The sequence below is a fragment of the Periplaneta americana genome, chromosome 13 (assembly GCF_040183065.1).
Source record: "Periplaneta americana isolate PAMFEO1 chromosome 13, P.americana_PAMFEO1_priV1, whole genome shotgun sequence".
NCBI lineage: Eukaryota > Metazoa > Arthropoda > Insecta > Blattodea > Blattidae > Periplaneta > Periplaneta americana.
Window position 1 is genome coordinate 63,302,315 of NC_091129.1, and position 23,730 is coordinate 63,326,044.

Sequence of the window (23,730 nt, forward strand, 5' to 3'; positions counted from 1 at the left end):
AAATACAGATAGATCTGTCAACAAATCACATTAATAAGTAGATTATTCAATAAAAATACTGACATCACTATCGCTTTAATTGGCGTATATTTTTGTAGTCATTAAAGTGTCTACTTCACTATTTTGAAGTTAAATCTTTCAATAATGTTCAATGTACAGTTCCCAAAAAAAGAAATGAGACGAATGCAGAAATACATCTGGCAGTGCATGCATATTTTCACCCTTTTCCAAAGTACAGTTGTCAGAAAAAAAAAAGTGGCCGCACTCATGAACAGCAAATATTTTCTAAGTCCACTTCGGCTCACGGCGATGTTACACGATGCATATGCTTGTAGAAGCAGTTCCAGAACTATGGAATTATTCTGTATCTGCGTCTCGTAAATACAGAATGATTCGAAGGTTATGAGTTCGGGCCTTGTTCAAGTTTTGATTTTATTTTTAGCGACATAAATAATATCCAAATTATCAATTTATATTCTGTTATCTTCTTTATCGATATAAATAATATTCGAGTTATTTATATTTTATTATCGTTCTTATAGCCATATAAATAATATTCACGTTATAATTTTTTGTATTCTGTTATTGTTCTTTAGCGATATAAATAATATTCAAGTCATCATTTGTAGGGTAAACATTGGTAATTTCGTAATAATTTCATGAAAATTAATTTAAAATGCAAAGGTGTAAATATATCCTTATTCCGATTTTTTCATCTAAAGGGCGATAATTTGCTGTACATATCTGGAGACATAAAAGATTGGACATGTTCTTGAACAAGTGCCAAAAACCACTTTTAGAACTTGAGCTAAAAGGTTGGTTATTTCGTGATAACCTTGGTAATTTCGTGATATTGCATTGATAATTTCGTGAGGGGTAGAAGAATTGTGGAAAAAATTCATTAAAATCAAATGAAATTCTCATTTATTGTTACAAGACTTCAAACATAGTAATTCCATCTAATATTCATAGCAAGAAAACATAGAAATACATATCAACACATAATAAGAATGAAATCAAAGTAAAAATTTAAATTGAAAAGGGATCTTCTTTGCTCTGAAAGAGTGAACACTTTTATTACGGACTTTACTATAGCTTATATTACTAGGGTAACTCCAAAAGTAATGCATAACATTTGTTTAAAAAATTACATTTTTATCCTACAGCTTTGCTATTTTCACAGAATGTAGATACATCCTTTAGGAACAAAATGTCACTTTTCCACATAATCCTCGTCCCTTTCAACTGCCTTACGTAGCCTAGGAACGAGGGCCTGTAGACCAGCACGGTAAAAGTCTGGACCAACACGTCTGAGCCACTCTTTAGCAGCGTGCACAAGGGAATCATCTTCTAACCTCGTTTCGCTAAGGGATCCTTCAGTTTACCAAAGAGATGGTAATCGCACAGTGCCAGTTCAGCACTGTAAGGCGGATGTTTCAGTGTTGTCTTCCGAATTTTCTGATCTGGTCTGTGGTCTTGTGACTGACATATGGCTGTGCGTTGTCGTGCAAAGCAGAACATCCTGCTTCTCCCGATGGCGTCGAACACGACTCAGTCGAGCTTAAAGTTTCTTGAGAGTTGGAACATACGCGTCAGAATTAATGGTGGTTCCGTGTGGCATGATGTCCACAAGCAAGAGTCCTTCTGAATCGAAAAACACAGTAGCCATAACTTTTCCTGCCGAAGGTGCACTTTTGAATTTCTATTCCTTTGGTGAATTTGCATGGTGCCACTCCATTGTCTGCCTCTGTCTCCGGTCCAAAATGGTGGAGCCATGTTTCATCTTCTGTCACAATTCTTGCAATAGTAAGTCCTCTTGCACTTATCATTGGCACTTAGCATGATAACAAATCAAAAAGAAGCTTCACTGAACCCATTGCGTCTCCCTTTTCTTTTTTGTTATCGCATCTTATCTTCAGATTTCTAAAATTCGTATTGCAATACAATTTTTAAAATAGTATAAAATGTAACACTTAATTCTCAACAAAATTTCGCCTCAAACAGCTAAGATTTCTATCAGTAAAGCTAAGTCTATATGGCAACTACAACTGTATCCAAAATTCCAAAAACATTTCCTAAAATTTCATTAAGATGTAATAAATCATTGTACCATATATCATGTGCTTTCCTTTAGTAATAAGCCTGTAATGCAATTACAAACATCCACAAAATTTTTACGCCTGAGAAGTCGACGCTAACTTGCTCTCTCCAAACATAAAAGCTCACTGAAGCAGCTACAATAGTCACACAAAGCGTAGTTGTATGTTTCTGGAAACCAAACGACATATGCAATCCCTTGGCGGAAATTTGAATCTCGTAACACCATTGGTTAGTTCTCAAAAGAGCAAAGAAAAAGTATCACGAAATAATCACTGCCACGAAATTACCAATGTTTACCCTATTCTGTTATCGTTCTTTAACGATATAAATAATATTCACGTTATTTATATTCTGTTATCGTTCTTTAGCAATATAAATAATATTACAGTTATCATTTATATTCTGTTTTCGTTCTATAGCGTTATAAATAATATTCAAGTTATTTATATTCTGTTATTGTTCTTTCGCGATGTAAATAATCTGTATTTTACGTAAGTAATTTTTATAATATAAATAACCATTTTTCTTTGTAAAATAGGTTATTTCATTTCAATAACATTAATTATATATTATATAATATCTTATATTAATTAAACAAACCGATATTTATCATTTATAGTCTGTTATCGTTCTTTAGTGATACTGTATAAATAATATTCAAGTTATTTATGTTGTTATCGTTCTTTAGAGATATAAATAAAATTCAAGTTATAATTTATATTCAGTTATCGTTCTTTAGCGATATAAATAACATAAATTTAATATTAGGTTTGAAACAATACAATTGCATAATACTGGTGCCAGTTTTATCTTTTTATAGGCCTATTATTACATTATACTATCTTGAAATACAATAAAATGAAAAGGAGTGACGAGGAATTAAACCTGACACGTTGATATCTAATTCCCGACGTTCTTCCGACTGAGCTACGAGGGCACAAGTATAGAAACATCTGCGGAAAAAACTGGCCAATCCCCCTCCAAGATTTTCTGATGATTTGTAGAAGATAGTCCAGGATGCGGGGGACAAAGGCTAATTAGGATTTCCCGGTCTCTATTAGGATCAAAAATCCTGATAGAACTAATATTTAATCCTTGCGGTGAAGTCCGGAGGGCCCAATTAGTCAAATCCACTCTCCTCATCCCCTCGCTTGGGCCCCCTGGGATCGAATAAGATGTGAAAGAAACAATGGTGTGCGGAAAGCAACGGGAAGTTACCCAATTTATCCTTCCCAAGAAAAACTGCAAACATGAGGAAAGGAAGCTTTTAATAGAAAAAGGAGCATCTTCTGCGGACCTCAGGAAAAAGAACTAAGGAAGAGATTAGTGAAGAGCTTTGTGTGGAGTGTGGCATTGTATGGGGAAGAAACATGGACATTACGACGAAATGAAGAGAAACGAATAGAAGCGTTTGAAATGTGAATGTGGAGAAGAATGGAGCGTGTGAAATGGACAGACAGAATAAGAAATGAAGTTGTGTTAGAAAAAGTCAGTGAAGAAAGAATGATGCTGAAACTGATTAGAAAGAGGAAAAGGAATTGGTTGGGTCACTGGTTGAGAAGAATAATAGACGACATTAAGATATGTGGATCATATGCGGAAACTAAAAGGAAGGCATAAAACAGAAAAGATTGGAGAATGCTGGGTTTGAAGTGAAAGACCTGCCCATGGACAGAACACTTATGTATGTATGTCCAAGATGCCTGGAATGTCGTGTCTCAGAACAGTCGCTATTTGCAAAGACTAGTCGATTCCATGCCCACTCGACTGCAAGATGTGATCAACATATGGGCAAGATAGATTAAATATTGAATCGTGGTTTTGTTTTTTGGACGCTTAATTGTTTGTATGTTCTAAGGCAGACGCCAGTAAGTTTGTTTTGTTTATGCCACGAAAGATATTTTTGTTGAGAATAAAATCTTTTTTTCCTTTCCATTTGCAGCCATAATATCATAATAAATAATGATAAAGTCATGGCATAATACATTCATGAACCTGATGTTAATTACTAAAATAATCATAAAGGAGACAGGAGCAATTATGTATATTTTCTCTCTCTCTTAAAAACAAACCAAAAAAAAGACATATAAAACACGAGGTTATATTCGAACGCAGGACCTCACGAATGTCAGGCCGGAACGCTACCATTATGGTATAAAGCAACACACAGATTACTTTAATTATAATTGTAGATATCAGCCAATGTGGTCCAACATGTAACATCACCTGTCTCCGAATTGTAGCGAAGATACCCGAAGGGAACTTTGTTTCTAGAGAGCAGCCACTTTTTCTTTTGACAGCTGTACATACCAATCAAAATATTAGTTATCTGTCAATTTCTGCTACAGGTCCCTGATTACGTCCCATTACGTCTTGTTATTTTTCTCTTGGTCCTTGTGATCTTTGTCATTGTCATTGCTCTATATAATTTCATAACAATATTGTTCCCCCCCCCCCCCCCCTACGATAAGTGATTTTTGCCACACGGTTCCTTCCATACTTTAACAATTCTCGTAGTGCTCGCGATCGTAAAACTAAGCTTTAATGTTGATAAAGAAATAAAAAAAAACATGTAGCTATAGGACTCGAACCTGCTCCCTTTCGCATGACACGAAGAAGCTTCAGGCGACTGAGTTATTGAACGAGACGGAAGGTCTCTCTTCGGCGGGGCATATCGATCTTGCCATGAAGGCCCAAATTTCGTGCAGGTCAGGTCTTTCAACTAACACACTATATACATTTCTGGATTCACCCATATACGTGCTACATGTCCTGCCGATCTCAAACGTCTGGATTTAATGTTCATAATTGTGTTAGGTAAAGAATGCAATGCGTACATATATATTTCAACAAATTTACTTACTTTCAGTTTTCAAGTGAGTTTCGGAACTAGTTACAACAATAAACCAAATAGACTTTATTTAAATAACTGAATTACGCGTCATCTTGTTATCTGGGCTCCGAGCTTCCGATCATGCGCAGTGTCTTGTATCTTGGACTTGGAATATTCCATCGTCTCATTCCTTTTTTTTTTAGGAACTGTACATACTGCTTTATGATATACAATAAGTTACATTACCATCTCGATAAATAAGTAAAGAAATTTAACATAAGTTTTAAATATAGTAGGCCTATCGCTAAAACTGTTAATTCGTATTTCTTGAAGTACTTTTACTTCTATTAATGTCAGCTATTCGCACTCTGAACTAAAAAACATTTTAATTTTCAACGAAAACAAGTCATAGTTACAGTAGTAGTACGTGTGAAATCCGTCACAAAATAAAGTGGATCCATCACAAGTAAGAATCAAAATTAAAATTCACCGACAGCATTAAATGTCATAAATCAATTTCAAAACCTGCCAAATGTTATGTAATAAATAGAGTCCTGCGTTTGGTTATTTTGAGCACAGGTTAGGTCTACATCGATCATACTAGCTTTCTTGGCACGGAGAGCAAGTTGTGAGTCAATAGTTCACGCTACACCTGTACTATGTGTTTATATCCGCTATTTATTCGAGTGCCTGTGAGGATAAGTCGGTGAACAACAGGAATAGTATTCATGTACAAAATACCTTTTGAATTTAATAGCAATAATAACGAAGTATTTACTTAAAGGCAGCTTATATGCAATATAAATCATTTTTACCAGGGATACATAAAACTAAAAAAGTCAGGAATCGGTCCCTTTATTTTCACGACAGCACATTTTTCCCCACACATGCAATTAGAAAGCCAATCGTGCTAAGCTAAAGCTGCATTTACTGAAATATATTAAACAATTTTAAATATTTATGCAGTGCAAACACGCTTTCAGAGACGCTCTGTGCTCTTCACTGAAGTTATGTAGTGACAATATCTTGAGAGATGCAACAAATGTAACAATGTCAATCTAATTACCACATTCGAATTTCTTCCTATGTATAATCGCATTTGTTAACATTATATGAGTCGCCTAGAATCAAACTGCATACTTATGGCTTCTAAGGAACCCGGAGGTTCATTGCCGCCCTCACATAAGCACGCTATCGGTCCCTATCCTGAGCAAGATTAGTCCAGTCTCTACAATCACATCCCATCTCCCTCAAATGCATTTTAATATTATCCTCCCATTTATGTCTCGGCCTCCCCGAAGGTCTTTTTTACTCTAGCTTCCCAACTAACACTCTATGTGCATTTCTGGATTCGCCCATACGTGCTACATGCCCTGCCCATCTCAAACGTCTCGATTTAATGTTCCTAATTATATCAGGCGAAGAATACAATGCGTCCAGTTCTGCGTTGTGTAATTTTCTCCATTCTCCTGTAACTTCATCTCTCTTAGCCTTAAATATTTTCCTAAGCACCTTATTCTAAAACACCCTTAACCTCTGTTTCTGTCTCAAAGTGAGAGTCAAAGTTTCAGGGAATGTGATAAACTGCCCGTTTGGAGTCTAACTGGAATTTATCTGCCTTAACTTTAGTAGTAAATTCAACTGCATTATTCTTTCGTCTTTTTTGACAAATCACATTTTTTGGATCCAGTACAGTTTGATTCTAGGCAACTGATATATTAGTCGTAGGGACATAAAAAAATTGAAGTCTTAAAAATTTTGAACTCTATGAAAAAACTCAGGTGTCATATACAAACTTTTAATGGCCACGGCTACCTGGCGCCCGGAATTTGTCTACCCCTAATTTTTACAATAAGTAAAACGCATCTAGATACTTGATCTAATTAAAGTTGGAATTACCAAATGAAAAGACATAAATGTCAGCACAAACTTGAAATAAAACAAAGTATGAATGCGTGCTTTACGAGTCCCTACACATTATAGTGAATGACTATGAACATTTTAAAAATTTCAAATATTTTTTTCTTCTTTCTCATAAAATACATGTTCTTCTTTCCTAATGAAGTGCTGGCTACCAAATTAACCTATTACAGCATTAATCTCCAAGCACCCAACTTTGTTTTGTTTTCTCATGTTCCCTGAACAGCTGACCTGAACTGTTGGATGTCGCCGAGCTATACTCCATACGTGCCTACACTGATGTTTAGAGATTCGAGGTAACAAAGCGCAGGACTCTAGTGATAAGATGATAATGGTACACGGAAAAAAAATAATCGAATTAAAAAAAAAGATATTTTGACAGCATATTGTAAAAGATGTGGGCTACTGTTCTGACAAGTTATACTTGGAAAAAAAATCAATCTTGGCCCACTGTAATCAAACGTAAAAATTTAGGGTCGAAGAATAATCGAAATCCTTTGGTTAAAACAGTGGTTCCCAAAGTGTGAGTCGCGAATCCCAGGGAGTCGCGTATTTGGATTTCGCGAGATGATATACAAAATAAAAGAAAGAAAGGCTTTTTGAAATTACAATTCTTTATTAAAGCATGAAGCATAGTCTTTATTTATAGTCCTAGATTATTGCATTTATTTATTTATAGTTAGAATTAATTTTACGTTTATTTTATATATGTATTTTTTGCTTAATTATTGTAATGTTATTGTATATTATATATCACTGCCACCGGGTGTATACCCAATTGCAGCGTCAATAAACACACACACATACACAATAATACCGTAAGTTACAGTGTTTGACACACATGAACTTAAATTTTTTTCTTTAGTATTTTCTGAAAAAATGTGAGTTACCCGGACATGTGGGGTTTCAGCAATTCACGACTAGTATCGATAATTTAATTTATTTAAAATAATTTTTAGGTGAATTAAGCAGAGAATGATATTTGTTTATCGTTTAAAGAATGTTAAATGTGTATTTAAGCAAAAAAAAAAAATTAAAAGTACACAAGTACACAAAAATGCAAAACTATGTGAATAGCATATTTAATTATTCAAATTAATTTAATCCTATAAAAAAGAATAAAGAAAAGCAAATTGAATTTTATTTAGTTTGTAAAAAAATTCCACATTTCCTGTGTTTATAGTGTTCCTGCAATTCATTGTAACTTATTGTCTCTGTGAAATATACACTGAGTACTGGACGTATGGGACTTCTGTACTACTTGAAAGGCCTATGTATTAACATTAAAACTATAATTATGAAAAACTGAATTTGATAAAAATTGTGACTTTTGGGGTTTCTGCAATTCACGATTCAAATACTCAAAAAACTGTTCGAAATTATGCAAACTTATAATTAGTGCTGCACCATATAGGCCTACTTCTATTTTGGTTGCTCTTTGGGTGGTATCCACTGGATTTGAGTAAAATCATCGTAGGTTTCGATTTTAAAGGAATTTGTATTTTTCGAAAAGAGTTAAGTACTGGTATGATACGGTACGCCAGGCATGTCAATTGATGCCCACTGGAGCAAGCGCGCGCTTTAGAGCCCAGGAGAGCCTGAGCGCTTTACACCGGAAAAGAAAGAGACAGACGAAAGAGGTGGTATATGCCGCTTGGTCGAGCTATATTCAGGGATGGCCAGCACTGATTCAATAGATAAAGGGAAGAGAACTTATTAAAACTGTATCCATGTTAATTTTTAGATTTGCATCAGAAGTATAAGCGCATTATAAGAATGTAAGTTTTAATTTTAATGCTCATTTTTCACAAGTTTGATTTTTTTATTCAAAAGAAATATTTTCTCAACTTTTCGTGTAGAAAAGTGACATTTTTCAGGTATAGGCCTATTTATTTAGTAGCCTTACAGAATGTTTTCGTAAATCTAATATACCGTATATACGTATCGCTGAAAATAGTGTATTGAACATTTTGAAAATATTCGCATGGAAATTGTTTGTAAGGAAATGAATTAACAAAGCAACTACTGTTACATCATAAGCAAAAGATACGTGCCTATGTGTTGTAAAAATGTAGCTCTATAGCTTCAGCAGATTTCGAGAAAATAATTTAATATTCTGATGATAGGAAGTTGCTCACAAATATCACCTTAAAAGCATAATGCGATAAGAGTTTTGTTATGTAATATTAGTTACTCTTAAAACAGATACAGTACCTAGGTAACTTTGCTTTGTACTGGAATATTGTTTTGATTAGTTTATTGATTACTTTTGTAAGGCTAAAGATACCATCAATATAAATTCCAACTTATGTCATACTCAGTTTCTTCCTTTGGAATATCACTTTCTTTATGAATGATGTGTTTCATCCACTTAATACAGTATAATATTATACTACTATGGAATTTAAGTGAATATTCCTTCTTAACTCTCTATTATGTTATTAAGATTTAAAGCACAAGTGAAATATTAAGAAATCAGTGTTAGTACTTTTGTTTTACAGACAATATAGATAATATTAAACAGAAAGAAGCCATATAAAAATAACGACATAAAATTTCACGTTCCGTTTGAAGTTTGTGCACCACTGTTTTCTTAATCCAACAGGTTGCTTATTCATATACACAACCCTTCCTCTTTCCATACGTAGCGCTTGCTGCCCGCGCACGACGTCTAGGTCAGAAAAATGCGCTTGCTTTGACATCACTGCAGTACGCCATTGAGGGGTCGCAAACAAAAGGCTCACCCAAAAGCGGGTGGCGCCTTCAAAAAGTTTGGGAACCACTGGGTTAAAAAAAAAAAAAGAACAATCTTAGTCCAAATCCGTTCAAATGTTGTGTTATTAATTGATTTACTTAATACTGCAAGTGAGATATAATTTGCGAAGAAGAAAGGATATGAGAAAATAATTTGTCCACAATCTTTTAGATGAGTGAGATAATATATTGACACTTGTAGTATTCACCTGAAACCACATTCTTACTTCGCTGCAATTGGTTCTTTGATGTCAACCTTATGGATAACAAAAGCTGAAACATAAAAGAGAAATTACATTTTATATTCTTCATATTTCATGTATTAATGTTACATAAAACTGTATTTAATTTCCTTTATTTGTACCATTCTAGAACATAATTCCGTATAAACTTACAGTAATTATTGCTACAACAAAATATGTAATGCATTATGTTTTTCATTTAATTTCATCATAATTAAATAATTATGATGTGTATAGGCCTACTATATGGTATTATATTAATTCCAGTATAATGTGGTCCGGTTCAAAGTTGTCACCACTTTTCCCGGATTTCCTCAGTTGTGAAACATAAAGACATCGACTTCGTGATTTTTACGAAAATAAATCTTTTCAGCATCCATATCATCGCATAAGTGATGATTGGGTATGTCGTCTGTTTTTCCGTCTGTATGTTTATGTATCATATATCCTTTCTTAATTATTAGACGAATATTGTCCATAATAAGTATATGCCCAGTTAATCGAAAAAATCGGATAATCCGTAGCATGAAAGATTTTCGTAAATTTAGTGAATAATGCTTACACTTTCGTAATTTCCTCTATGGTCTTGTATAGCAGAGGAGACACGAGGAGGCACGAAGAGATAATCGAGTGTTCACATCGGAGCAACGAGGACGAGGGAAGCGAACATTTTGATTTATCGGGAGAAGATATTCTTTACATCCGCTTAATGAAAGAAGATATATAGAAAATATCAGCTGCTAGGTTCAAGGTTAATATAACTTAAATACGTACAAAATTGAATCCGTTTCTCATTCCAAAGCTAGTATAAATTCATTGTGATGTGGTTGGTTCTTGTGATCACATAACTTTTCACGAATTAATACACAACTGATCAATTTGTCAATATCCATGATAATTAATTTAATATGCCGAAATAATAAATCGATTAATACTCGGATATATTGATAATCACCGGTCATTATTCAGATTAATATTATCTTAATCAGAGATCATATGAACGACAAGAGCGAAGAAAATGGAATTTTTCTTTTTCGTCGCTTTTATCGTGTCTCTTCGCTTTTATCCTTACTCCAATATGCACACCTCAATGATAATGCATGCTTCTATTCTCTCTGATATAGCATCGCGGCTTCTTTTATTGTTTATCGTCGCTTCAACGTGTACATCACAGTCTACTATATACAGTCGCGAAGCTCAATACGTAGTAAATATGCAAACATTAGATAGTTGCTCACCACTAGGATCGCTAATATCGCCTCATTACAGGCAATGCAAAATAGTGCCGTCACAGTCTATTGTTTCTAGCACCCTCAAAACTCAAGCTTCGTGACTGTATATAGTAGACTGTGGTGTACATACCCTATCAACAGTACAGACCACCGAATTAGCCAGCGACGAGCGAATGAAGAGAGCAGAGTTCAATTTTGGTCGCTCTCGTTTCTGAGGAGCGAATTTGTTCGCTAAGCATTATTACACGGAGCGAATTTACACGAGTGCGTCCAAAGTAGCCAGCGAATAGCGAATGAATACGCCGTGCGTCATATGCCCTTAAGAGATGATAATGCACACGTCTCCACTTCACGGAGACAGACCAAAGAATAGATTGAGTCCAAATGGTCTTTTTTTTACCTTGGGGATTTAATTGAAGTGAATTTTTATGGCAGGCAGAGTAACTATCTCATGCCCCCATGTTTTAAATTGCTTTTAGTGCACTTCATTAGAACCAGGTACCCAGCTTCGAAGCCGTTAGCCTGTGAACTTACAGTATAATTATTTTCCCCTATTATCATAGTACAGGTTATCTAAGAAATGAGCAAGCTCTTTGTGATAGTAGAAGAGAAAGAGTGGGGAAAAGGAAGTGGTCCGTGGCCCAAATGTCGCTTTCTTATCTATACTAATAATAAATCTGTAGCCGAAATTTTTCTGGTAATTTTCGATTTTCCAAAAATAATTGGTCCTAACATATATAATTAACCATCCTGAAACCGAAAATAGCTTTTTTGACATTTTTGTTTGTATGTATGTCTGTCTGTCTGTATGTTTGTATGTTTGTTACCTTTTCACGCGATAATGGCTGAACGGATTTCGATGAAAATTGGAATATAAATTAAGTTCGCTGTAACTTAGATTTTAGGCTATATGGCATTCAAAATACATTATTTAAAAGGGGGGTTATAAGGGGACCTGAATTAAATCGAAATATCTCGCGTATTATTGATTTTTGTGAAAAATGTTACATAACAAAAGTTTCTTTAAAATCATTCGCGATAAGTTTTATTCTTTGAAAAATTTTGATAGGACTGATATTTAATGAGATAAATGAGTTTTAAAATTAAAATGACTGCCATCAAAGGCCGTGTAACGAAATAAAAAACAAATGACTTGGTCTATAAGGGGCCTTGGACAACAACAATCGAAAGCTATGAAAGATAGCCAACAGAGAATGTTTCTGTGTTTGTATGAAGTAATATCGGAAGCTAAATTAACCGATTTGTATAATTAATTATTATTTCAACATTGGAAAGTGTAGTTTCTCTAGATGGACATAATACTATAATGTTATTACAGTAACTTCTGATATAATAATGTAATGTAATATAATATAATATAATATAATATAATATAATATAATATAATATAATATAATATATAATATATTATAACATAATGTAATATAATATAATACTATATAATATAATATAATTTAAGTTATTTGAAGGGTTCAGAACCATAGTGGGCCAAGCGCCATTTACTGAATACGTAGAAAACAACAAGGGTTAAAATTAAGTTATTACCATAATTCAATGGAAACATATAGCAAGTAAAATAAAGTTACACATTAAATCTAAATGATGTCAATGTTCATTAAACTATGGTTGCATGTAATAACAATTAAGAAACATGTTAAATCAATTGTCATTGCACCAAATGAGTGCTTTCTGGACCAAAATGATCGCATTTTAATTATTTAAATACAACTTAAATTAAGTAACATATTAAACGATTTATCCTTCTATCAAACACGAATGTTCCCTGGATCAAACGTCCTATTTTAATTATGTAATTACTTTATATTTATTTCTAACAGATGAAGCGGAGCGCACGGGTACGGCTGGTATGTAATATAAGTTATCGTGACTAAGGTGTGTGGTATGTACCATCTGCCGGTTCAGCCATGTAAACTAACGTCTCGCTAGAGCGCCCTTTTACCTCTCCGAGAACGTACTAAAACTCCTCAGATTGATGTCACCTGTATGCATCTCACAATGCTACATCCAGCTGCGTCATTTTGGTAGATTCTTTTGAAATTATGATGCAGCAGAAAAACTGCAGAGCCTTGCGAAAACCCTTCACAAACCTTGATTTTTTTCCACCGCAAATATGATTCCGTCATAGCCAGAATTTAAACAATGATGAGATTGATAGCTAAAATTTTTCTACTTCTCGGTCCTTAAAGAAATAATTTTGGAACTATGAGGGGATACTGAGAAATTTTATCGAGCAGCTACTTTTTTTATATTTTGAAATAAATTTTTATAGATTAGGCTTATATTAATATAAAAATGTCTACGGATTAGCAATTACTGTCTCATCATCAGCTTGTAGTAAGAAATACGAAATTCGAATTCGGTATCTTTTAAAATTCCTGTATCAATAGTGATAGTAATAAAAGTGGTAACAGATTGCAGTCCTGCCTAATGTCATTTTACTGCGCCACCGATTTAGTAGAATGCGTTTGAGTCTAAAAGAAAGCAGCAAAACAGTACAACATGGTCTCTTGTTATAACTACAACATACCGGTAAGGCATCATGCCACAAACACGTTCACGCCTGAATATTTCTCACAAAGTAGGTAAATATTCTTCAATGCCTTGAAAACGGTGCACATATTAAGGATATTGCTGTAGAGTTTAAGGTAATATTTATTTATTTATTTATTTATTTATTTATTTATTTATTTATTTATTTATTTATTTATTTATTTATTTATTTATTTATTTATTTATTTATTTATTTATTTATTTATTTATTTATTTATTTATTTATTTATTTATTTATTTATTTATATAGTTCTTCAGTTCTTTTGTTATTTAGTTATTTACCTGTTTATCTATTTATCTGTTTATCTCTATTTCTTCATTTATTCACTTGTTTATTTACTTATTTACTAATTAATTAATTTGTTTATATTTATTTACCCATTCATTTATTCACTCACTCATTCACTCATTTATTTATTGACTCACTGAATTATTCACGCACTCATTTATTTACGCATTTACTCGTTTGTTCGTTTATTTATTTATTTTACAGATATATTCTAGAAACTAAAATTAATTTGTATCAACGTTGTATCAGATTCACCTTTTTAAATCAATTAACAACTGTTTAATACCCAGTTCCGAATGATCGATTTTGTACTGTCCATAATATTGCTGAATTTTCATGCTCTACCTAAACATGATGCTTGCCGATTGCAGGGGACTTGCCCCGCGTGTTATATCTAACTAGGTAGACATCGGCTTTCTCCTATATCGACGGAGCAGTGTATTTATGTTAGTTACATAAATTAAAATTATATGCCCTCTCTCATCCACCTTATTCGTAATTCTGTGGCACCGTATATCTAACCAATGACCCTCAAATTAAAAAAAATAGAATAATATTATTAATGTGATGCTAAACCTTTCATATAGCATCCTTAAAACTCCGTGTGTTTTGTAAAAAGTTCCAGTAAAATATAGAAGTGGCAGCTTACTATTAGACAAAATTAAAACAACAGATCTCTGTACATGAAATCCTTGATTTAGTCAATACCGGTTAAGTGAGGGTTATGTTATGAGTTTCATGTACTGCGCCACGGAATTTACGTTAATAAAATTATAAATCAATGACGATTTAGTACTCCTGGTTCAGTAAGAATTATCAAGAAGTTAAAACATTATACTTTACTATTTTCAGATAACCAGATCATTATAGAAAATTCTGAAGATGCATTATAATGTTCTACACATAATTTACACGAAATTTCAAAACAATATAACTTGCAAATTTCAACTCAAAAAATAAAATTTATATTTTTTTTAGGCAAAGATCCTATACGAAGTAAAATTTGTATTGATAATAAAATAATTTAACAAGTCAGCAATTTGTTGGGTACAACATTTCAGAGTTATGGATGTAACAAACAAAGTTTTCAAACCAAACATAGTTTAAAAAGAATGCAAAATTAAGAATTTATAAGATATTAGCCAGATCAGTTTGTTTCATACGGAAGTGAAGCATGGGCTATTTGAAAAAGGAGATGAGATTTATGCGTCGTTCAGCATGCTACACTCGTTTAGATCGCTGAAGCGATACAGATTTGTAGAAGCACTACAAGTGCATACTATTTTGGAACGAATTTGAAATTATCGTAATAATTGGACACAACATATTTTGAGGATGCCTCCCACCAGGATTCCTCTGCAACAACTACTACGTTACCAATCACAGAGGAAAGAACATTTGAGTAGACCTTTGAAGAGCTGGAGTAAGACTGTAACAGGTCACTTGGCTAATACCTGGTAGGCGAATGACGATTAAATTAAATTACCAGGGGCAGGTATTTATGGAGATTAATTTTATCATTTGTGTTTTTTAATATTGGGACCGGCGAAGATTATTGGAGATTGATTTGTACTCTTGGCGGAGATTAATGGAAATTTTGGAAAAGACAATTATTTTGAAATTGGAGTATGAACTCAGTGTGAATATTACTTTACAAATATTTGAATGAAAGTTTCGTTGGATTCTGGTAAAGATGCGGAATGGGCAATAGACAATATTTGTTGGGATGAGACTATGTAACACACATTCATTAAAGACGAAAAAAACTTGCAGCCCTCAAATTAACACTTTCAAATTATTAATGACTTTCTAAATGAGGGGTTGGAAAGCAATGGTGGATCATTAATGTTTAGGTGAGGGGTTTGGATTTTTTCCATTGCTGGTTGTCACAATCAAAAAATTAAGACACAATATTCCGAAGGGTGGTTCTCCCTTCGTCTTCAGGTTTCTCTCCTTCCTTCCACCTGAAGACGAAGGGAGAACCACCCTTCGAAACGTTGTGTCTTAATTTTTTTTATTGTGACAACCAGCAATGGAAAAAGTCCAAACCCCTCACCTAAACATTATTAGTGAAGTGTTAAATTCTACGTCGTTTGAGTTCACTAATGTAATCCAGAACACCTGGAATACCAAATATTGTAGGCTACTTGGCTATGTAACAAATTCTAGTGAAAAAAAAAATTCGAAAAAACTTAGAATATGAAATTCGCTATAAAACGACGCAATAGTAATAATTCGCTAATGTGTTCATATTTCGCTATTAGAATTCTATTTCGCGATTTGTCGCGATTGTTTTATCCGCATATTATTAATCAGAATCACTTAATCCGTAAAGATTTATAAAAATCTATTGTATACCGTATCTATTATGTCGTGATTTTCCGCGATCTCCATAAATACCTGGCCCTGTAAATTACACATTATGGTAATTTTATTCTCCTGTTTAAAAAACATTCAACATTTATATAAATAAAGCAAATTTTTTGGCTATTTGTGTGAGACAGCAACAATAGATAAGTAAGAAACTACAGTGAAATACTTACTCAATGTTTCCTTGACAGTCAATGACAGTAGGCTACATGCATTGTGAATAAGCAGGAAGTAGAATACTTACGTAGGTTTTGTGAGAGGACATAAATATTGAAAACATAAGTACGCAGCAGCATAGTTACGGACGTTATCGGTACCGTGGGGATATCGACATTTGGTTTAGAAAGATATACTTACATGCAGGAAGTACATGCAATGGGAGGGCTTTCAAGAATAAGGAATACATGAAAAGGTAATTAGGAATGAAGAGAAACGAAAAAGAAAAAGTAATACTGAAGTAAATAATGTAGGCCTATTGTAAAAAGAAGACGATGGTAGAAGAACAAAGCATGGGAGAAAGGGAAATTAATAAAGGGAAAGAAAAATTAATTACAAAGGAATTAACAGTCAGTCAACTAAAAACAAATAACTGTATAATTCATTCGTTCATAGTTTTCTGCTAAAGGGCAGGTCTTTCACTGCAAACCCAGCATTTTTCAATCTTTCCTATTTTCAGCTTTCCTCTTAGTCTCCGCATATGATTCATATATCTTAATGTCGTCTACCATCTGATATTTTCTCCTGCCCCGAACTTTTCTCCCATTCACCATTCCTTCCAGTGCATCCTTCAGTAGCCAGTTTTTCTCAGCCAGTGACCCAACCAATTCCTTTTTCTCTTTATAATCAGTTTCAGCATCATTCTTCCTTCACCCACTCTTTCCAAAACAGCTTCATTTCTTATTCTGTCTGTGTATTTTCCTCCGGGTCCTCTACTCTGCTACGATTTTACGTATATTCGATGTAAGTTCACGCTACGAGTTGTGCTCTCTCTCTCTTCCCCTCCACTCTTCGTTAACGCCTAACACGCATATCGTCGTTCTGCAATAACTCCTATGTGCAAAATATAAAATTTTTTAGTAGGAAGAAAAAACACATTTATTCATCCTATGGCAGTGGTACATAGGAGACTGTGAATTCTTACATTTTCGAAAGAAAGAAATATAATTACATATAGGAGATTTTATTATTTGCTGTATCACTATTTAAGTTATTTAATAGAGCAAAAATCTGAATATTGATAAATATGTCACATAGAAGTTATTGCAGGAACAACGACGATATAAACATGATAGTGGCGCCTTCGGAGAGCAGCGGTACTCCTATTTGTCCCGAGTAATACATACTACTACATATCAAAATATTAGACCTATCCATAGCTGGGAAAATGCGCTATGTTATAGGCATACATTGGGTGCCCGAAATGCTAGCTTTCTCGCATTCTTTTGCTGTTTCTCACCGATTTTTCACTCTTCCCCACTACTTTAGCTGTTCTTTCCACAGCTCATTTCAAAAGAATAGCTAGACCGCTCTTTTTCTTCTTTACGAACTTAAATACATTATATTTTATCTTTCTACTTTGCGAACGTATTTTTCCCGCGGTGACATCCTAGGCGGAGTTTCCATGTTTCAAAATTACACACAATGCTCTTACTACGTATAAAATACTTCCGTAGCAGTGTTGCCAACCATACAATATGAATCGTGCGTGTACGATAATTTGGTATCACGTATGATCGTGCGATCCGCGGATAGCGTGTAAAATGTAGGATTCTATTGGCAAAGAGGTTAAAACATGTCAAAAGGAGAGGATTTTAAATATTTATTACAATGAAATTTTATATATACATTTCTCCAGTATTACGGGTATATTTCATTTATACATTTATAGTAGTTTCTACATGTAGCATTTCTGCGTTACAATTACTGTAGAAATCGACTGTCGCAAAACATATTTCTATAAACATTGCTCTCCTATGCCTCCAAGTCCAGGTGACATGACAACTTGATTTTGGTAAACATTATTATAGCGACAAGAGATCACGTAAGTTACGAGTAGTTACCATTAGGCCTGCTTGTGGCTATTCAGAAATGATGTTGACAAACATCCTTTGTTTATTTACAAATATGTCAGAGAAATGGTCTCTCCAATCCTCTCGATAGTCTAAACTTAATTACTGCAGCCACGTAAGCATGTAATAAGTAACAAGTTGGTTGTAAAGTTTTGAGAACCCCATAACAGAAAAAGGAAATAAACATTTTCAATATATGGGCCTATTTTGTGCATACAAAGGAACTAGGAACAGCCTGTTATATATGTCATACTTGCTTGTGCCAGTCGTGTTTCATGACAGTGTACGGGCAGTAAGAAATCAGATGTCCTTGTGATAGGTTTTCACGTAAAATAGTGGCAATGGAATCAGAAGATAGTGATAGTGGCCCTAGTAGGTTCCATTCCCAAAAGATCTACATCCAGTGTATCTAAATATACACGACGGAAATAAAATTGTAGAAAATTATGGTAAATAATTCCTTAATTTAACGTTTGGTTTTGCTCTGAAGAAACAAACTGTAAAAGGGCTAGATGTAGGTTCTGGCTCTTATGTTCCTGCTGTTCTTGATCCTTCTGAAAATTCTTCCAACGTACGGAGACAACGAAGTGTTTAAAAAATAATTTTATATGCTGATATTTAATTTTTAACAATTATTTCCTTACAAGAATTTTAAAAAATCGTTCAGATAAAACGCTGTGGACAGAGTTTAGATAAAATAACCAAAATAGGCCTATTTTATATGTAGTCCTAGGTCATATATACACAGATTCCTCGGCCTTATAGGCTTTGACGGTAACAACTTTTGTCAGGTTTATTATGCTGCCATCTAGTTGTTACATAAAGAGTCACGTCATAACTCCCATTTTCAATTGCATTAGCGACTGTACTGCAATCTCGTGTTCGTTTACGGCGGACGGGTGGCGATCCTGGCGGTTGTTCTCTTCAAAGTGCTTCCAATTTTAACATAGGGATGATCTACCTGTTATATATGATCTACAGTAGGATGTAGTGTACGATCCTCCAATCAAAAATACGATAATTTGAAACCAATTGTGCAATCCAATCAAGCCTCAAGGCTGGCAACGCTGCTCCGAAATAACTTCCTTTCCGCATTGTGACAGAGCAGCAACTGATTGATCAATATTTGCTGGTGAGTGTACTCCCGATATCACCGCGCAGTCGAGTTAGTTTAGAAACAAGCCGCCGGTAAAGATAGCTGTCCCGAGTAGTACGGCAAGAATTATTGAAAAAAAAAATCATTTTTCATTATCCATTAGCTTTTCCCAGTGTTCTCTGTCAGTTTCAAATTAAAGTTGCACAAATTATTTGATATAAATTAATTTCATTAATTAACAGTCATTTGCAAAACAATATCTTTCGTTTTCAACCACTGACTAATTTGGAAGTAATTATTTTAGAAACATCTATGAAAATATGAAAAAAGTTAGAGAGTCTAGAAGAGAGAAGTTAAATACTCTTATTAAGCAGCTGTGTACTTACTGGGGAAAAACTGGATGAACATGAGAAAGATTGGAACACACCTCACATATTGATATTTATTTGTTAGCCAACTTTATAATTCATAGTTATGGTGCATCTTTACATTTCTGCCTTTCGATCTACCATCCCTTAATATCACCGTTTTATGTTAATATATTCATTTGCCAAGTATTTCATGATTACTTCTTATTCTTCTGTTTTAACTGAATTGCTGTCTGTCCTTCTCTATCTATTCTCTCTCATATCTAGACTGTCTCCCTTTTATTTCTCACTTTCCTATTAAATATTGTATCTATACTCCTTTCTTTAATTATTTTTTATTTTCTATTCTCAAATCTACCTAATTCCAATCATTATTTTCCTGCTATTTCCTCCTAAATTAGTCTACATTTTCTGTTTTCTCTACTTTCCAATACTTACATCACTTATAATTTCCCTACTATTCTTTCCTATATTTATTTACGTACTTACCTCTTTCTCTTCGTCCTTTGCTCGTTCTTATCATGTCTTCATTTTCATTTCTTCCGTTTGTCTCATTACAAAATGTAGACAAAACTATAATAAAACCTCTTTACTGATTGACTGACACATATATTTAATATTTGATTAATATTAACATAAATAAAATTATCAGATTTTTGCATGTTGTCATTAAAATTGAGACAAAAGCCAATTTCGAAAAAAGGGACAAATTTTTGTGTAAAAACGGGACAATTCCGATTAATCGGGACGTACTGTCACTCTAATTGAATAGCTAAGCGGAAAAATGTTGCAAACGTCAAATTAAAATTCCACAGTAATAGAAAAATATTTTTTTTATACTTAGCACTGTAACATTTTCCACAACCTCTTAGATTCTACAGGCTAAATTGAATGTTCTACTTTAATTTTTAACCAACAGAGTTCAATAAAGTATAAAACAGAGAACGTTAAACGTGTTTATATTAAAAAATTGCAAGAGGAAAAAAAGTCTTTTGTAACGTTCTCCCGCTTAGCTATTCAATTTATAAACGATCTTTATCTCATAGACATTTCATTTCCACTTCCACACTTCATTTGCACTCCTTGTTAAGAAGTTTCAATATTATCTCTTCTTTCTCTTTACGTTCCATGTTACAGTATATATATATATATATATATATATATATAACAGAGTATCATTAGCACCGAGTATGAGACGGTCGCTCTAACTGATCGAGTACAGGTACGGTCACACGTCGCTACTTTTGCAGCGCTGCAGTACAAAAAACTGCGCAACTCTCGTACTGCGACGTGTAAACAATGGTGCAACCCGAAAAGTAATGGCTGCCGAACCTGCTACCCACTATTGTTTCATGCTGCGCGCAGCTTATAAGTAGTGACGTATGAACAAGGTTCTCAGGGTTGCAGCCGCAGCATTTTTTATATAGGTTTTGTTGAAACTTTTGCTGCGGTTGCGACCAGTTTTGCCACCCAAATGTGCCAATAAAAGGCCTACTTTTATTGTTTGGATATATTTTAATGTTAAATGTGATGAAAATAAATTATTTGTAACAGTTACTAAATGTGCAACACAATCTGAGTATATTTGTTGACGATATAATTCATTTTTTTTTTAATTTCCCATAGCGTAGTTTCAAACAGAAGGATTGCCAACATTGATTACGTGAATATACTGTTGGTTATCATTTAAGTATATAGGCGTTTTAATAGCTTTATAGTAAAAATAATGCCAATTTCTGAATACTCGTTAGAACATAAAAGAAAATAATATATAAGTAAGCTATCGCATGAGTTTCATAATAATGCGAACATAACCACAAAATGTACATTGAAAAGTCAACACTGAGATAGAAATTTGCAATTAGACTGCGGCTGCAAAAGTAGCGCCTTGTGTGTGAACAGACTCGCAACCTCCAGTTGCAACTTTTGCAGCACTCAGGTTGCGCAGCACGAAAAGTAGCGTGCAGCGCGCTTCTTTTGGCTTACGTGTGAACACGACACCCAACTTTTGCAGCTGCAGTACAAAAGTTGCGCAGCAAAAGTAGCGACGTGTGACCGTATCTTAAGGTACTTTTTTCATGCTGCGCGCAGCTTAGAAGTAGCGACGAGTGAACAGGGTTCTCAGAGTTACAGCCGCAGCATTTTTGATATCGGTTTTGTTGAAATTTTTGCTACGGTTGCAACCAGTGTTGCCACCCAAATGTGCCAATGATACTTTTATTGTTTGGGTATATTTTAATGGTAGATGTGATGAAAATAAATTATTTGTAATTGTTCTTAAATACACAACACAGTCTGAGCATATTTGCTGACGATATAATTCATTTTTTTAATTTTCCGTAGCGTAGTTTCAAACAGAAGGATTGCCAACATTGATTACGTAAATATGCTGTTGGTTATCATTTAAGTATATAGGCGTTTTAAAAGCTTTATAGTAAAAATAATTCCAATTTCTGAATACTAGTTAGGACAGAAAAGCAAATAATAGATAAGTAAGCTTTCTCATGAGTTTCTTAATAATGCGAACATAACCACAAAATGTATATTGAGAAGTCAACACGGAGATGGAAACCTGCAGCATGACTGCGGCTGCAAAAGTAGCGCCTTGTGTGTGAACAGATTCGCAACCTCCAGTTGCAACTTTTGCAGCACTCGGGTTGCGCAGCACGAAAAGTAGCGTGCGCTACTTTTGGCTTACGTGTGAGCACGACACCCAACTTTTGCAGCTGCAGTACAAAAGTTGCGCAGTAAAAGTAGCGACGTGTGACCGTACCTTTACTGCTCCTCAGTGATGACAAGCCAAGTGAACAGCTTTCATTTCCGTACGCTACCTAGCGTCTTATCTGCCAACCATCACCGTCGTGCTCGAGCAAAACCTTCTAATACAGCCATCCCTTTGCTAGTAACTTTCATGAACTTCGGTGTTATACAGATAAACTAGTTTATTTATAATAGTAGAGACAGTAGCCTACAGATCTTCTAAATTTATTTTTTATAAGCCTAAATGGCGTATGACACATTACTTTATACACATTTATAAACCCCTGTTAAACTTAACAGTTGCTGGAGGATCCTTCATCTTCTTGACAGAATCCTGAAAAAAGAAAGAACAGGAGAAATATCTTTGATATACATTAGGTATTATATAATTATGTTCATGTTATTAGGCTGTCTCATTTGGCTCCAGAAATTAGTTCTCTCTTATCAGCAATAGCGAAAAATTTATTATGCTATCAATACTCAGTTGTTTGGAATAGCCAAACATCACGCGCTCAACAGAGTGGATGACCCGTCTAACCAGTCCTATCTACCTTAATGTTGGAACCTGTATATAGTTTTGAAGCGTTGGAAATGTTAAGATCTTGAACACGGTGAATTATCCAAAATATATTTCGAATTTTTATTTTGTATACATTTCAGCTAATAAAAATAAGAAAAATTACTTTTTTTTCTTATTAGTGTAACTTTTAAATTACAGGGTTTTGTTATGTGCGGAATGGCAAAAATAAAGTAGAGCGCATTATTCATCAGTTCATAACAGACGTATCGCGTGTTTGCTCTGTGTTTCCAACTGTAATTATTTATATAAATTACGGTTTTATTAAAATTTAAACTTTGAATTCTCACTGTAACATTAGCATTACAGAAAGAAAGATGTAAAACAAAATGTAGGCGTAATCATTTTATTCTAAACTAGCCATACCCGTGCGCTTCGCTGCACGTCTTGTTATAAATAAATGTCATTAAATTAAATCTATTATATTTCCAAATACATCTTTGTTATTATTAACGAAGAGGCCTAATTGGTTTATTATAAGTTATAAGTCGCTGCTCCTGAATTGTTTTCGAAATTGTGTTTAGAAGT

General features: G+C 34.0%; 1 protein-coding gene across 4 annotated transcripts in view; it reads right to left on the bottom strand.

Annotated features, from left to right (window-relative positions):
- Positions 1-19,891: 19,891 nt before the first annotated feature.
- LOC138712009 (sideroflexin-1-like) overlaps positions 19,892-23,730 on the bottom strand; it is a 50,139-nt gene continuing 46,300 nt past the window's right edge. For all 4 annotated transcript variants that reach the window (XM_069843384.1, XM_069843386.1, XM_069843385.1 and 1 more), the window contains one exon: positions 19,892-22,959. In XM_069843384.1, the coding sequence (XP_069699485.1) occupies positions 22,941-22,959 (19 nt within the window). In that variant the 3' untranslated portion in view covers positions 19,892-22,940. The remainder of the gene's footprint in view (positions 22,960-23,730) is intronic.